The 16789-nt window shown below is 41.4% G+C and overlaps 1 protein-coding gene across 2 annotated transcripts in view; it reads right to left on the minus strand.

Moving 5' to 3' along the window:
* The window catches only part of LOC115162650 (MAM domain-containing glycosylphosphatidylinositol anchor protein 2-like), a 230038-nt gene that overhangs the window by 44987 nt on the left and 168262 nt on the right, over positions 1 to 16789 (minus strand). For both annotated transcript variants that reach the window (XM_029714139.1, XM_029714140.1), the window contains exon 10: positions 13505 to 13653. In XM_029714139.1, coding sequence (XP_029569999.1) covers positions 13505 to 13653 — 149 coding nt within the window. The remainder of the gene's footprint in view (positions 1 to 13504; positions 13654 to 16789) is intronic.

Consider the following 16789-nt stretch of genomic DNA (forward strand, 5'->3'; position numbering starts at 1 on the left):
TGAATGGAAGTGTTCATTATTCATCAATACTCGTTGTCCGGAAAAAAAACTGCTATTAAACTACGCACAATACAGAGAGAATAATAGCAGGCTGATTCTGCTTAAAGAATAGGACTGGTTATCTGTAATTTTGGCAAATGATTGGATTGGGAAGCAACACTTCGTTCACACACATACACACACGCACACACACGTAAACAAGGACTAAATGAAACTCTAATATCAAACCAGCCAACTGGACACAAACAATATAAAAAGCGCTGGAAAGCATTCATACTCAAACAGAGTAAGCTCATTTGTAAAGCAATTACCTTCTCCGTAACAAGATTTTAAAGGCAAGGGCAAAATAATGATGAAAGCTGGGGAAATTAGAAACAATATGAAAATCTCCAATGCTTAACACTTCAAAACAAGAAGTGGGGTTTGATTTACTTTTGACTGATATTATGTCAAGTATTTGTTCTGTTTGCCTTCAGTTTGATGGCCAGAGATGGTGCTGCTTTGTTTTCCCCATGGATATTATTTCATAAAATTCCTGGTTTACAGGGTAATATAATACTACAAATAAGTGAGTAGTCTTTTCACTAGTATTGCAGTTAGATCTAGAGGGACACAAATTACTAGAGATTTCCCTGCTCTTATACTCAATTACCCAATTAAAGATCAATTAGCTGTAAAACACAAATAGGCATGTTATTAAAAAAATCCATACCTATAGCCCATGTATTGCTAGGAACTGCATATGTAGCAAGTGAACAAGCTAAGTGTCCAGTCCAGTCTGCCGCTAGGAGGGTTAAGTTAAACCCCATGCAGGCTGGTGTGCAGGTTAGCCTTTTTCGGCATGAATCTTGTTCTGGAGGCAGCTCTGCAGAGTGGACACAAGTTAGCATAGCCACAAAGTCATCAAATCTGATTTAAAACCTAACCCTAAACAAACTGCTAACCCTAATATGCCTAAAATTACTGTAAATTAAGACCAAAAAGCTACTTCTTTTGCTTTCAGGAATTTTTACAATATAGCCATATCGAATTTGCAGCTGGCCTATCTAAAAGGAAATCGCTCAGTTCTGCCTACAGGACAAGAATAATGACAATAAACATCAACCTGCGGCTGGTGTCCTGAAAATGTCCCACGTGAGCAAATGTGAGTGAGTGAGCGCCGGAGTGCCAGCCTAGAGAGGGTGAGAGGAGTATGTGGGCACAGCAGGCACTGAGCCAGGCGGAAAAGAGAGAGCAGTCACCAGCCATACTTCCATGATGGATGGGCCTCATCCAGGAAACCACTGTACTGAACCTGGCGAGTAAAACCACAACACAAGCTCTCCATAATGTGCTACCATTGCAAAAGACAGGTGGTTAGAGAACGTTGTCTATTAAACAAAAGAGGGGCTGACAGAGTGAAAACCGGGCACATGCAATGTGATGAGTCCGGAAGAGTGGAAGAGTCCTCTTTTTACCCAGCAGCGACGTCTTCTCCTCTCCCACTAAAAGATACTGGCTGTCTGGTTTTCAGACATCGCTCACGCACATGTAATCACAGCGCACACAGCTAACCTCTGTTCTAGTGAATTCTATCACTGGTTCCTCACCTTATTTTGGCAGCTATTCCCCTCTGGGTGAAGTCGTTAATTAGTTTCCTGCCCTCACTCATCTCCTGTTCTTGCCCCCCCTCGTCCTCCTGCTCTTAGCCAGGTGTCCGCTTTGTTGCTGACTCTTAAATGGGTAATTCTACAGAAGTGGTGCAATTTGGGGAATAAAAAAATATATATGAAAATGTGTGTCCTATTTCTCCCCAAACTTCCAAAATGTGTCAGGTGGACATATATACACTACACAAACACACATTCTTTCATATTTTAAATATTTACCTGAATTCCTTACCACACCACTAAATTTGTCAAAAAAGTTGCAATAAAGGGAGAACAATTACATCGTGATCATGATTAACCTTCTATTGCAGATAACATTTATAAAATGTATTTGTATACCAAATTAACAAAATAGTAAAAACATGTTGAATCTGATTTTCAAACCCTTTAATTTGAATTTAGAGAAATAGAATCTCTATTTTTCTCTGTAAAATGTTCAATGTTGATTGTACAGTATGAATCCGAAACTTGATTGAATTACTTACGCATCTAATTAATTATGTTGTTAGATGTTTAAATGATCACTTTACCCATCTTTATTTTGGCAAAATAGCAGGCGTTGCGATGTCAAGTGTCAATCATAGAGATTAAGGGAGGACTCTAGATGGATATAACTTGTTTTATTATAGACAATGCCATTGAGGGCTTCCACCTACTGCAGCCCTCATCCTCCACAAAGAACACTCGTACTGCCAGTCACATTCTGTTAAAGGTCCCTTAAAGCACACAGATCCCTGGGTCGCTCCCGTTTTCAGTTCGCTGCAACTAGCGACTGGAACGAGCTGCAAAAAACTGGACAGTTTTATCTCAATCTCTTCATTCAAAGACTCAAATCATGGACACTCTTACTAACAGTTGTGGCTGCTTCGAGGGATGTATTGTTGTCTCTACCTTCCTGACCTTTGTGCTGTTGTCACAAATAATGTTTGTACCATGTTTTGAGGCCTTTTGGTCGGCCGTCACTGTAAATAATAATTTGTTCTTAACTGACTTGTACAGTATTTATTGAATTTGATCCTTTATTTAAATAGGCAAGCCAAAAGGCCTTCTGCGGGGACGGGGATTTAAAAAAATATAAGACAAAACACACATCACGACAAGAGACACCACAACACTACATAAAGAGAGACCTAAGACAACATAGCATAGCAGCAACACATGAAAACACAGCATGGTAGCAGCACAACATGGCAGCAGCACAACATGGTACAAACATTATCGGGTACAGACAACAGCACAAAGGGCAAGAAGGTAGAGACAGCAATACATCACGCGAAGCAGCCACAACTGTCAGTAAGTCTGTCCATGATTGAGTCTTTGCATGAACACAGTAGCATACAGTAGAGCACAGTACAGTAGGGTACAGTAGAGCACAGGACAGTACAGTAGAGAACAGCGCAGTAGAATACAGTAGAGTATAGTACAGACCCAAAACAACGGCGCCGCAGAAGGGGCAGACGGAGCGGTCTTCTGGTCAGGCTCCGTAGACGGGCACATCGCGCACCGCTCCCGAGCATACTACTCGCCAATGTCCAGTCCCTTGACAACAAGGTAGACGAAATCCGAGCAAGGGTTGCCTTCCAGAGAGACATCAGAGATTGTAACGTTCTTTGTTTCACGGAAACATGGCTCACTCGGGATACGTTATCAGAGTCGGTACAGCCACCTGGTTTCTTCACGCAATGCGCCAACAGAAACAAACATCTCTCTGGTAAGAAGAAGGGCGGGGGTGTATGCCTTATGATTAACGAGATGTGGTGTTATCATAACATAAAGGAACTCAAGTATTTTGTTCACCTGACCTAGAATTCCTTACAATCAAATGCCGACCGCATTATCTACCAAGAGAAATCTCTTCTATCATAATCAGTCGTGTATATCCCCCCTAACTAGACACATCGACGGCCCTGAAAGAACAACATTTGACTCCACGTAAACTGGAAAGCACATATTCTGAGGCTGCAGTTATTGTAGCTGGGGATTTTAACAAGGCTAATCTGAAAACAAGGCTCCCTAAATTTTATCAGCATATCGAATGCGCGACCCAGGCTGGCAAAACCCTGGATCATTGTTATTCTAACTTCCGCAACGCATACAAAGCCCTCCCCCTCCCTCCTTTTGGAAAATCTGACCACGGCCCCATTTTGTTGCTCCCAGCCTATAGACAGAAACTTAAACAGGAAGCGCCCCTGCTCAGGTCTGTTCAATGCTTGTTCGACCAATCGGATTCCACGCTTCAAGATTGCTTTGATCACGTGGACTGGGATATGTTCCGCATAGCGTTGGACAATAATATTGATTAATACGCTGATTCGGTGAGTGAGTTTATTAGCAAGTGCATCGGTGATGTTGTACCCACAGCGTATATTAAAACATTCCCCAACCAGAAACCGTGGATTGATGGCAGCATTCGCGCAAAACTGAAAGCGCGAACCACTGCTTTTAATCAGGGCAAGGTGGCCGGAAACATGACCGAATACAAACAGTGTAGCTATTCCCTCTGCAAGGCAATCAAACAAGCTAACCGTCAGTATAGAGACAAAGTAAAGTCGCAATTCAACGGCTCAGACACGAGAGGCATGTGGCACGGTCTACAGTCAATCATGGACTACAAAAGGAAAACCAGCCCCGTCGCGGACCTCAATGTCTTGCTCCCAGATAAGCTAAACAACTTCTTTGCTCGCTTTGAGGACAATACAGTGCCACTGACACGGCCCGCTACCAAAACCTGCGGGCTCTCCTTCACGGCAGCCAACGTGAGTAAAACATTTAAACGTGTTAACCTTCGCAAGGCTGGTGGCCCAGACGGCATCCCCAGCCGCGTCCTCAGAGCATGCGCAGACCAGATGGCTGGTGTGTTTACGGACATATTCAATCAATCCTTATCCCAGTCTGCTGTTCCCACATGCTTCAAGAGGGCCACCATTGTTCCTGTTCCCAAGAAAGGTAAGGTAACTGAGCTAAATGACTATCGCCCTGTAGCACTCACTTCCGTCATCATGAAGTGCTTTGAGAGACTAGTCAAGGACCATATCACCTCCACCCTACCTGACACCCTAGACCCACTCCAATTTGCTTACCGCCCCAATAGGTCCACAGACGATGCAATTGCAATCACACTGCCCTAACCCATCTGGACAAGAGGAATACCTATGTAAGAATGCTGTTCATCGACTATAGCTCAGCATTTAACACCATAGTACCCTCCAAACTCGTCATTAAGCTTGAGACCCTGGGTCTCGACCCTGCCCTGTGCAACTGGGTCCTAGACTTCCTGACGGGCCGCCCCCAGGTGGTGAGGGTAGGTAACAACATCTCCACCCCGCTGATCCTCAACACTGGGGCCCCACAAGGGCCCTCGGAGTGTGGTGTCAGGAAAACAACCTCACAATCAAAGTCAACAAAACAAAGGAGATGATCGTGGACTTTAGGAAACAGCAGAGGGAGCAGCCCCCTATCCACATCGTCGGGACAGTAATGGAGAAGGTGGAAAGTTTTAAGTTCCTCGGCGTACACATCATGGACAAACAAATGGTCCACCCACACAGACAGCGTGGTGAAGAAGGCGCAGCAGCGCCTCTTCAACCTCAGGAAGCTGAAGAAATTCGGCTTGTCACCAAAAACGCTCACAAACTTTTACAGATGCACAATCGAGAGCATCCTGTCAGGCTGTATCACCACCTGGTACGGCAACTGCTCCGCCCACAACCGTAAGGCTCTCCAGAGGGTAGTGAGGTCTGCACAATGCATCACCGGGGGAAAAGTACCTGCCCCCCAGGACACCTACACCACCCGATGTCACAGAAAGGCCAAAAAGATCATCAAGGACAACAACTGCCTGTTCACCCCGCTATCATCCAGAAGGCGAGGTCAGTACAGGTGCATCAAAGCGGGGACCGAGAGACTGAAAACCAGCTTCTATCTCAAGGCCATCAGACTATTAAACAGCCATCACTAACATTGAGTGGCTGCTGCCAACATACTGACTCATCTCTAGCCACTTTAATAACGAACAATTTATGTAATAAATGTATCACCAGCCACTTTAAACAATGCCACTTTATATAATGTTTACATACCCTACATTACTCATCTCATATGTATATACTGTACTCTATACCATCTACTGCATCTTGCCTATGTCGTTCGGCCATCGCTCATTCATATATTTTTATGTACATATTCTTATTCATTCCTTTACACTTGTGTGTATATAAGGTGGTTGTTAGGTTAGATTACTTGTTAGATATTACTGCATGGTCGGAACTAGAAGCAAAAGCATTTCGCTACACTCGCATTAACATCTACTAACCATGTGTATGTGACAAATAAAATTTGATTACAGTACATCTATGTTTTGGCCAAATAGATGTCAATGTTTGGGCTCTTGGAGGGTTGGAGCCCCCTTGCTGGCTATGCATCTGAATATTCTACAATTTTTACTGGTGCGCACTTGTCCACTACCCACATGGTGGTCCTCTGTAGCTCAGTTGGTAATCTCTGTTACCCAGAAGTAAAATTATCTTGCAAAAGTTTGTAATTTCCTGTTTTACTTCTGGGGGGGGGGGGGAGTCCTCCCTTTCTCGCAAAAGGAAACACTCGGCCAAACCCCTCCCTCCCGCTAAATTGAACCGTGTTTATCATGGCCAAAAAGCACATTTCTTTTCATGAATTTTTACGATACAGACAATTTTGACTTTGTGCTGTGTAATCTTGTGGAAACCGTTTATCATCTGCACACAGGCTTAAAAAAAAAAAAATCACAGCACCAGTTTAAGCACGGCCTTCACCCAATCCTGATTCGTCCAAATGGTCAATGATAAAAACCCAAAACCAGGAACTACTGCTGCTCGTAATCACATTAATCGCCATTTCATCTGTCCACGAGAATCAGTCCAGGAGAGATTACTCAGTTGAGCATGGCACACCTTAAAGGCCCAGTGCAGTCAAAAACATGATTTTCCTGTACTTTATATATATTTCCACACTACGAGTTTGGAATAATAGTGTGAAAATAATGATATGCCCTTTTGGTGAAAGAGCTGTTTGAAAAGACCGCTTGAAAATTCAGCCTGCTTTGGTGGGATGGAGTTTTGGCCTCCCTAGTGACATCACCAGGTGGTAAATTACACTGAACAAAAATATAATCGCAACATGTAAAGTGTTGGTCCAATGTTTCATGAGCTGAAATAAAAGATTCCAGAAATGTTCCATACGCCCAAATTTGTTTACATCCCTGTTAGTGACCATTTATCCTTTGCCAAGATAATCCATCCACCTGACAGGTGTGGCATATCAATAAGTTGATTAAACAGCATGATCATTACATAGGTGCACCTTGTGCTGGCGACAAAAGGCCACTAAAATTTGCAGTTTTGTCACACAACGCCACAGATGTCTCAAGTTTTGAGGGAGCGTGCAATTGGCGTGCTGACTGCAGGAATGTCCACCAGAGCTGTTGCCAGATATTTTAATGTTAATTTCTCTACCATAAGCTGCCTCCAATGTTATTTTAGAGAATTTGGCAGTACGTCCAACTGGCCTCACAACTGCAGACCTCGTGTATGGCGTTATGTGGGCGAGCGGTTTGCTGATGTCAACATTGTGAACAGAGTACCCTATGGTGGAGGTAGGGTTATGATATGGGCATGCATAAGCTACGGACAATGAACACAATTACATTTTATCAATGGCAATTTGAATGCACAAAAATGCACCGTGACGAGAGCCGGAGGCCCATTTTCTTTTAGGTATCTGTGACTAACAGATACATATGTGTATTCCCAGTCATGTGAAATCCATAGATTAGGGCCTAATGAATTTATTTAAATTGACTGATTTCCTCATATGAACTATAATTCAGTAAAATCAATGAAATTGTTGTATGTTGCGTTTATATTTTTGTTAAGTATAGTTAGACCAATAAGAAAGAAAATTCCAAACCTCTCTGCCAATAACAGCTAGTTTTCAATTTTCCCCTACCCACTCAGACCACTACCAGACAGTCATAGGAATATTCTTGCTTGAGAAACTGCTCTTTGCTAAGAAGCAATTTATTTTTCTTTTTGACAATTTTAATTGAAAACAATCATAGTAAGGTACTTAAATTGTTACCAAGAAATTATTTGATATTGAGATAAAACGGCTGCATTGGACCTTTAAAATGTTGATAGCCTCAATGTTCCCTGTAAACTGCGCGCGTGCACGGCCACGCACTTCCTCCGGCATGCAGTGCAGAAGAAATGCCATGTAGCACAGAGATGCAAGAGATTGAATTTCACTGAGTTCGCACTATATAGATCAACGTTTTTTCAGTGATCGAATCAAAATTATATCAGCCCCTTTTCAATGCAACAAACCAAAACAATTCTAACTTGGCAAGATTGTGATTTTGTTGTAGACAGAGCCAGAGCGCAACGGAGTAGAATTCTAGTGACGTGGTAGCCAACAAGCGGTCTTTCGAGTGAATGCGCTTTTCAGATCAGTTCAGATCAGAGCGCAGTGCCACGCGCGTGCACTTTGTTAATATTTTTAGCTAGTTATTAGCCCAGTTATAGATGAGCATAGGTCAACAATTGGGAATTACTGCTTCCTACAAGAGCACAAAACGTGTAGACTACATTTAAAGCTGTTTTTGAAAAGTCAGTCAGGGAAAAAGCTTATGTCTGAATTAAAGTGGCAGTGTTGTGTTTTGAGACAGCTTATTTGCATATTCAAGCCTTAGGCAGAGAGGTAGTCTACATTGTTTTATTTACTGTATGGTAATAATGATTCATTTTATTTTGTAAAGTGGTTTCTTGCATCATACAACACAATACAATGCAATTTATGGTCACCTATTTGGCCCATGGTGTTACAGACTAAGTAAAAAATAAATGTCAAGCCCTTCATGAAGTAAAAACGTCTTATGTAATGTAGGCCTGTATTAAACACCACATATAGGCTACTGTAGGCTATATCATAGAAATAAAAATCTATTTCCATGTGAAAATGTTATGGGATTTGCTCCATTGATTTTGTTGATCGGCCTACATTATGCTAAAATAGCCAAAACTGTAAGGGTACAGCCTCACTGTAAACGCACGCCTGAAGTTGCACAGAATTCTCACAACGTTTAAGTTTCCGCTCACAAGACATAAAATTTGCTCAGTGCCCCCAAACATTTGAGGGAACATTGGTCTCAATGGCACTGCCCGTGCTGTCACAGACACCATAATGACACACTAAATAATATATATATCAATAATGGGTCAACTGTTTCAGTTGTGACCCTTTCGGTTTGGACAATTGTGACTTAATTTGGACATTAAAGAATCCCCATAGCTAACCTAGAGTGTTGAGCAATTAACCAAAATGTGGTTTAATTTAGGTTTTTAAATAACTAATTGACCAACGTCGATTCAATTATTTGAATTCCATTTAGTTAATTTTTTTTGGAGCTCAACTTCCCGTTTCTCTAGAGAGATTCCTCTCTAGGACGTTGTCCAACTCTTGCCTGAGACTCAAACGGAATTCTTCCGCTGCTCTATGTTCGTTACATACTTCAGTCCGACACTGCCATCTTGAAGTCGTTTGTGGTGACGTCAAAATGAGGGTGTTGTACAAAAGTCATAAGCAATTAGATCATCTAACCAGAATATCAAAGCCAAAGACGAATTTTCAAAACGCCGCTTTACCAACGTGCGTTTTGGCTCTGGCCCAAACCATTCGTTTCTGGGACCAATCAGAACGGTTAGAATGTGTTTGCATTCTAGAAATCATTAGGTACTCAGATCCAGACTCACTGCTGAGAAGAAACTAACGTCCGTGGGCGTGACGTAGCGTTTGGCCAGAGCAAGGAAATTCAGTAGCCAGGCAAGTCCAACTCATCATAGTTAAGTGTAGAAAACGTGGTAATTAACTACAATGACCAGAATTTATTGCACCTACAGCTACCTGTTCTCAATGGTTCTTGCCCGGGCAAGTGGGGCCGGCAGACAGACAAGGAGAGGAGAGGAAGAGCGATAAAGAGACAGGAAAGGGATAGAGAGCAGTTGCTTAGGTATCTCTACCCGACAATACATCTAATTGATTGATAGCTGTTATTTTGCAGTCTTAAAAGTATGCCTTATCTACTTTGAAGAAATTGTGATTTCGTCAGACAGCAGGTAGCTAGCCAGCTAGGCAAGCCTACTAGCCTGAAGGATGACTCTTAGGGGAGCACAGAGATAGATGGCGGCTGGCTTCTACTGCAGATGAGATGAAATAATGAGTCATGAAATTGAAAAAAAGTTAAAGTAAAGTCATGTGAATAAAGGATGGTTTATTAATAAGTGATAAGCAGTAATGGGCAGTCACTACCATCATTGGTATTTTATTAATGAGATAATGTCGTCATCATACTTTTAAAAAATCTAAAAAATAAATGTGTAATATACTCAACCAAAATATTTATTTTAAAGTAAAGTCATGTGAATTAATGATGGTTAGAGCCTAAGTGATAGTACTGGGCAGTCACTACCGTAAATTGTTTTATTCTGTGTCGTTACAGCATTGGTCCCACAATGCAGTTAATGTAAAAAAAAATTAAAAAGCTGTGATTATTTTTCAAAAACCAAACCCACCTCAAAAAGCACTAATCACTCCATACTACTAACATAGTAGTATGGACAGATGTACATCCCAACAAATATATATTTTAGTCCCAAAACCACACTAAATATTTATTGATATATTAGATGTTCGGTAGTGATACCTCTTAAACATACATAAAGATTTATCAACTTGTCCACTCATTTTCTCCAAAATGTTTGCAGACAGGCTACTCGCCATGTGGCTATACTGGAGAGGGGTGCAATCACATCACCTGGTGATATTTGTAGGGGTGTGGTTTAAGGCACATTCATTCTACAGTCTTTTAATGTGTGTGTTTCAGAAGTAACTTCAAATGGTGGGACAGCATTTTTTAACCTCTTGGACTTACCCTAGGATAGGGGGCGCCACAGCGCATTTTGAAAAAAATTCGTACCCATTTTAAACGGCCTACTAATCAAACACAGAAGCTAGGATATGCATATAATTAATACCTGTGGATAGAAAACACCCTAAAGTTTCTAAAACTGTTTGAATGGTGTCTGTGAGTATAACAGAACTCATATGGCAGTCAAAACCCCGAGACCGATTGAAACAGGAAGTGGAATTCTGAATTGTGGACTCAACTTCACATCTTTGCCTATTAATCACACCGTGAGCTATGGTTCATTGAGCACTTTCTATTGCTTCCACTAGATGTCCCCAGTCTTTACAAAGTGGTTTGAGCCTTCTACTGTCGAAACTGAATGAATGAGACGCTGTGGAAATTGGTCACAGGGGGAGGGCCATCACCATTATGACGCCGGCGGCCCTGTCTACCCCCTCCTTTCGAAACGTTTTGAAACACAATACAATCGTCCCCCTCGAATCTTATTGGCTCTCTTGTTGAAACAGGCCCTGAAGATTTATGTTATACAACGTTTGACATGTTTGAACGAACCTAAATGGGGGGAAAAATGTTATTTTTCGAAACGGCTGTCCCGCGCCCGACGGAGCATTTGGATACAGCCTTCAGACGCGCTAACAACAGCAAGCTAATGGAACATAAAGGATGGACTTTTTCGACCGAAAATACATTTGTTGTGGACCTGGGATTCCTGGAAGTGCTTTCTGGTGAAGACGACTAAAGGTAAGAGATTATTGACAATAGTATACAAGATTAGATGTGATATGCGATTGTTCCAAGATGGCGCCGAGCTGGATTTACTAGCTAATTTTCTGAGTATCGCATCCCCTTTTATCACAAAGTGTGATTACCCAGTAAAGTTATTTTTAAATCTGGTATGACAGGTGCTTTCAAGAGATATTCATCTATAAATCTTAGAATGACAATATTACATTTTAAAAATGTTTTCGAATAGTAATTGAGTAAATTGTAGCACTGTTTCCCGGGATGCATTTGAGGGAAAATAGTTAGTCAACGTCAGGCGCCGATGTAAAATGCTGTTTTTATATATAAATATGAACTTTATTGAACAAAAGAATGCATGCATTGTGTAACATGATGTTCTAGGTGTGTCATCTGATGAAGTTTGTAAAAGGTTAGTGCTGCATTTAGCTGTTTTTTGGTTATTTGTGATGCATGTGGTTGGTCGGAAAATGGCTATGTTGCTACTTTTACCATGTACTCCTCTAACATAATCTAATGTTTTGCTTTTCCTGTAAAACCTTTTTGAAATCGGACGACGTGGGTCGATTCAGGAGAGGTGTATCTACAAAACGATATGAGACAGTCCTATATTTGAAAAAAAAAATATTTAAATTTCGTTATGCTAATGTCGATAGGAGTTTTTTGCTGGATGTTGATCCCGCTTACGGGACGAGACCGTCAAGAGGTTTTAAAGAAAGATGTTCAAAAATAAACAAAACTACTAATCAGATCAGTTTCTTTCAATGTAATAATAGAACAACTCAAGATGTTCTATTGAAATAATAGTGTTACAACATTTTTTTTTATCATTAATTGCTTTAGGAGTCAGGGTTTGGGACAGCCACCTCTCAATAGAAATAGGTATATAAACAATGTATTGCCTTGGATTGAATTAGAACATATCATGACGTAAATAAATGTCCTAAGTTTGGAGATGTAACTTTTTTTTGTATAGTTTTTTGGGGGTGGGACTGCAATTTTCACCACTTCTGTAGAATCACCTATATAGCAATGACTGTCAGGCTCCTCTCCTATGCAGACCTAGCAAGAATGAGGAAATAATAAACAATTGCTAGCTGCTTTGTCATAATAAAGAAAACACAAAAGCAGGAGAGATGAACGAAAACAAGTAGAACAGAACTGGAACTTGGGCCGACTCAATGACGATACAGATACACCACCTCCCATGTGAAAAGCCACCCAGCTCAAGCACTTAAAGAAGTCCCTCGAGCCTAAAAAAAATCTGTGCAGTCAGTGAAAATGTGCTTCGGTGTGCTAATAATAATGCTGAGCGTGTCGTGTGAGAGAGTTGCCCCCAACATGTGTGAAACCACTGGGCAGAACACCTGATGTGTACAAAGTACCCCAAAAAAAGTTCTTAGTTCCCCGCAGTGATGACTAACAGCACGCAAGACTGGTAATTTTGTTAAGAAATAAGAAAAAAAATGAATGAAATCAGTGACTTGTTTTTACCTAGTGTTGACTTTGAACCAGGCAATGACAACCCTGACTGGGAATAAATCACGCAGTGTGATGTCATTACAAGTGGCTGAGGACTCCTCCATTCCAGCTGAGTGATGACAGTGCTGAAGTTGAGGGAGAGGGAATGGTGAACGGAGAAGACGTGACTGACAAGTGGAATGCCATCCCTAACTGGAACACCACTAACATGGAGGAGGTTTGAAGAACTGAAACGTTCTCTGCTGGCTTCCTCTGTCTTTGAGGGGGGGGGGGGGGGGGGGGAGAATGCGACGCAGTCAGAAAGGACAAATGCTAATGTATTCACAAGTGCATCATGCACAAGCTTTAGTGGGATTGGATACGTTAGGTCTCAGGCTCATCTTCTGCAATGCTTATCAATCTCCTTGGTTTGGTCTTTCTGCATGAAATGACTGCAAAGTAATAACATTTGTTGCAATAAATAATGTCAAAGTCATTACTTGGCTAGAATGACATAGCCTAACTCGCTCTCATGAGTGACAACACAATTAGGAACTAGTGTGTGCTACAGTTAATTCAAACATACAAACTTTATTGATCTCTTACCTTTGAGACAAAAGCAGACGTAAAAGGGTGAAACTGGGACAAAACCGAGAGCATAAAAGTGAGAGTAGGTCCCTGTATTCTTGCTCACCTGTTTCATCCCCAGTCGGTAGGCCACGATGCGGTCCACAGACAGGGGGTTCTGCTGGGTCCACTGTAGCTTGAAGCCGTAGACCCTGGGCCGGTTCTGCCACAACGCACTGTATGTGTCATAGTAGAACTCTGGGGCATAGGCCCTCCCTGTAACAAAAAAATAAAAGCAGACTGGTTTTAGCATAAGGCTGTGTTAGTGTGAACGTGTGTGTGTATGCATACATCACCATTCTACCTGACGTTATTCCCCTCAGCCACACACAACTGTGACATATCATTCTTTGTTAGTTTCCTAGAAATGCCATTTATCAATACTCTTCTACGCCTAAAAATAGCCTCTTGTCAATATACACTGAATGTACAAATCATTAGGAACAGCTTCCTAATATTGAGTTGAACCCCCGTTTGCCCTCAGAATAGCCTCAATTCATCAGGGAATGGACTCTACAAGGTGTCAAAGGCGTTTCACAGGGATGCTGGCCCATGTTCACTCCAATGCTTCCCACAGTTGTGTCAAGTTGGCTGGATGTCCTTTGGGTGCTGCACTATTCTTGATACACACGGGAAACGATTGAGCGTGAAAAATCCTGCTGTGGTCTGCTACTGCTGCTACTACTGCTGCTGCTGCTGCTGCTGCTGCTACTACTACTACTACTACTACTACTACTACTACTACTACTACTACTACTACTACTACTACTACTACTACTACTACTACTACTACTACTACTACTACTACTACTACTACTACTACTACTACTACTACTACTACTACTACTACTACTACTACTACTACTACTACTACTACTACTACTACTACTACTACTACTACTACTACTACTACTACTACTACACCCAGTTCAAAGGCACTTCAATCTTGTGTCTTGCCCATTCACCCTCTGAATGGCAATACATACACAATCCATGTCTCAAGGCTTAAAAATGCTTCTTTAACCTGTCTCCTCCCCTTCATTTACACTGATTGAAGTGGATTTAACAGGTGACATCAATAAGGGATCAGAGCTTTCACCTGCTCAGTCTGTCATGGAAAGAGCAGGTGTTTCTAATGTTTTGTAAACTCGGTGTACATTCTAAGCACTGTCACTGTAGCATTGAAGCTTTACTTTCCCCAATTCAGAAACGAGAAAGACAATTTTTCTGTGGTTCAAAGAATGCATGGACACAGAACTATGCAGTAAAGAGGAAGAGGGCCCCTCTATGAGCTGAAAGCTGACAAGAAATTGAAAACAGCTTAACAGCGAGGGCTGTCTCGTTCTTGTCAAATGAAAACCTAAATTGCTACTAGAGAAGCAAGAAGAGGTGCACAGGAGCTTCAGTGTGACTATTAACCCAAAGGGTAAAGGATTAGTCCAATGTGGATGTTAATGTGACATTGATGTATTAGGGCTGTCCTCTAATAAAAAAAATCTTGGTCAACCGAAAGTCGTCTGTTCTTTTGACCAACATTTTAAATGTGTATTTTTCCATATATTATGTGTTTTAATAAAATAAACTATATATGCATTGAACTTGTCTCATGTTTTAAGTGCACTGTTTGATGAAAAAAATGTATATACAGTGGGGGAAAAAGTATTTGATCCCCTGCTGATTTTGTACGTTTGCCCACTGATAAAGAAAGGATCAGTCTATAATTTTAATGGTAGGTTTATTTGAACAGTGAGAGACAGAATAACAACAAAAATATCCAGAAAAATGTATGTCAAAAACATTATATATTGATTTGCATTTTAATGAGGGAAATAAGTATTTGACCCCCTCTCAAGCAGAAAGATTTCTGGCTCCCAGGTGTCTTTTATACAGGTAACGAGCTGAGATTAGGAGCACACTCTTAAAGGGAGTGCTCCTAACCGCAGCTTGTTACCTGTAAAAAAGACACCTGTCCACAGAAGCAATCAATCAATCAGATTCCAAACTCTCCACCATGGCCAAGACCAAAGAGCTCTCCAAGGATGTCAGGGACAAGATTGTAGACCTACACAAGGCTGGAATGGGCTACAAGACCATCGCCAAGCAGCTTGGTGAGAAGGTAACAACAGTTGGTGCGATTATTCGCAAATGGAAGAAACACAAAAGAACTGTCAATATCTCTCGGCCTGGGGCTCCATGCAAGATCTCACCTCGTGGGGTTGCAATGATCATGAGAACGGTGAGGAATCAGCCCAGAACTACACGGGATGATCTTGTGAATGATCTCAAGGCAGCTGGGACCATAGTCACCAACAAAACAATTGGTAACACACTACGACGTGAAGGACTGAAATCCTGCAGCGCCCGCAAGGTCCCCCTGCTCAAGAATACATATACATGCCCGTCTGAAGTTTGCCAATGAACATCTGAATGATTCAGAGGACAACTGGTGAAAGTGTTGTGGTCAGATGAGACCAAAATGGAGCTCTTTGGCATCAACTCAACTCGCCTGAAGGTTCGAGTTGCCAAACGTCAGCCTCGAAACCTTAATGACTTGGAGAAGATCTGCACAGAGGAGTGGGACAAAATCCCTCCTGAGATGTGTGCAAACCTGGTGGCCAACTACAAGAAACATCTGACCTCTGTGATTGCCAACAAGGGTTTTGTCACCAAGTACTAAGTCATGTTTTGCAGAGGGGTCAAATACTTACATTTTTGACATTGGTTTTTCTGGATTTTTTTGTTGTTATTCTGTCTCTCACTGTTCAAATAAACCTACCATTAAAATTATAGACTGATCATTTCTTTGTAAGTGGGCAAACGTACAAAATCAGCAGGGGATGAAATACTTTTTTGCCCCACTGTATATTTGCTACTGCTCAACTAAAACAAATATCGATCGACCAACAGCCTATTGACCAAACAATCGTCTAGTTGACTAATTGGGGTCAGTCCTAGTATCTATCACATACAGTGCATTCATATTCAGGCCCCTTGACCTTTTCCACATTTTGTTACGTTACAGCCTTATTCTAAAATTGATTATATAATTCCCCCCCTCATTAATCTACACACAATACCCCATAATGACGAAGCAAAAACTGTTTATTTTTTTCCCAAGTATCAAAATTTAAAAACAGAAATACCTTATTGACATAAGTATTCAGACCCTTTTGCTATGAGACACGAAATTGAGCTCAGGTGCATCCTGTTTCCATTGATCATCCTGAGTTGTTTCTACATCTTGGAAACTTCAATTGATTGGACATGATTTGGAAAGGCACACACCTGTCTATATAAGGTCCCACAGTTGACAGTGCATGTCAGAGCAAAAACAAAGCAATGAGTTTGAAGG

This window comes from Salmo trutta, chromosome 25 (genome assembly GCF_901001165.1).
Source record: "Salmo trutta chromosome 25, fSalTru1.1, whole genome shotgun sequence".
NCBI lineage: Eukaryota > Metazoa > Chordata > Actinopteri > Salmoniformes > Salmonidae > Salmo > Salmo trutta.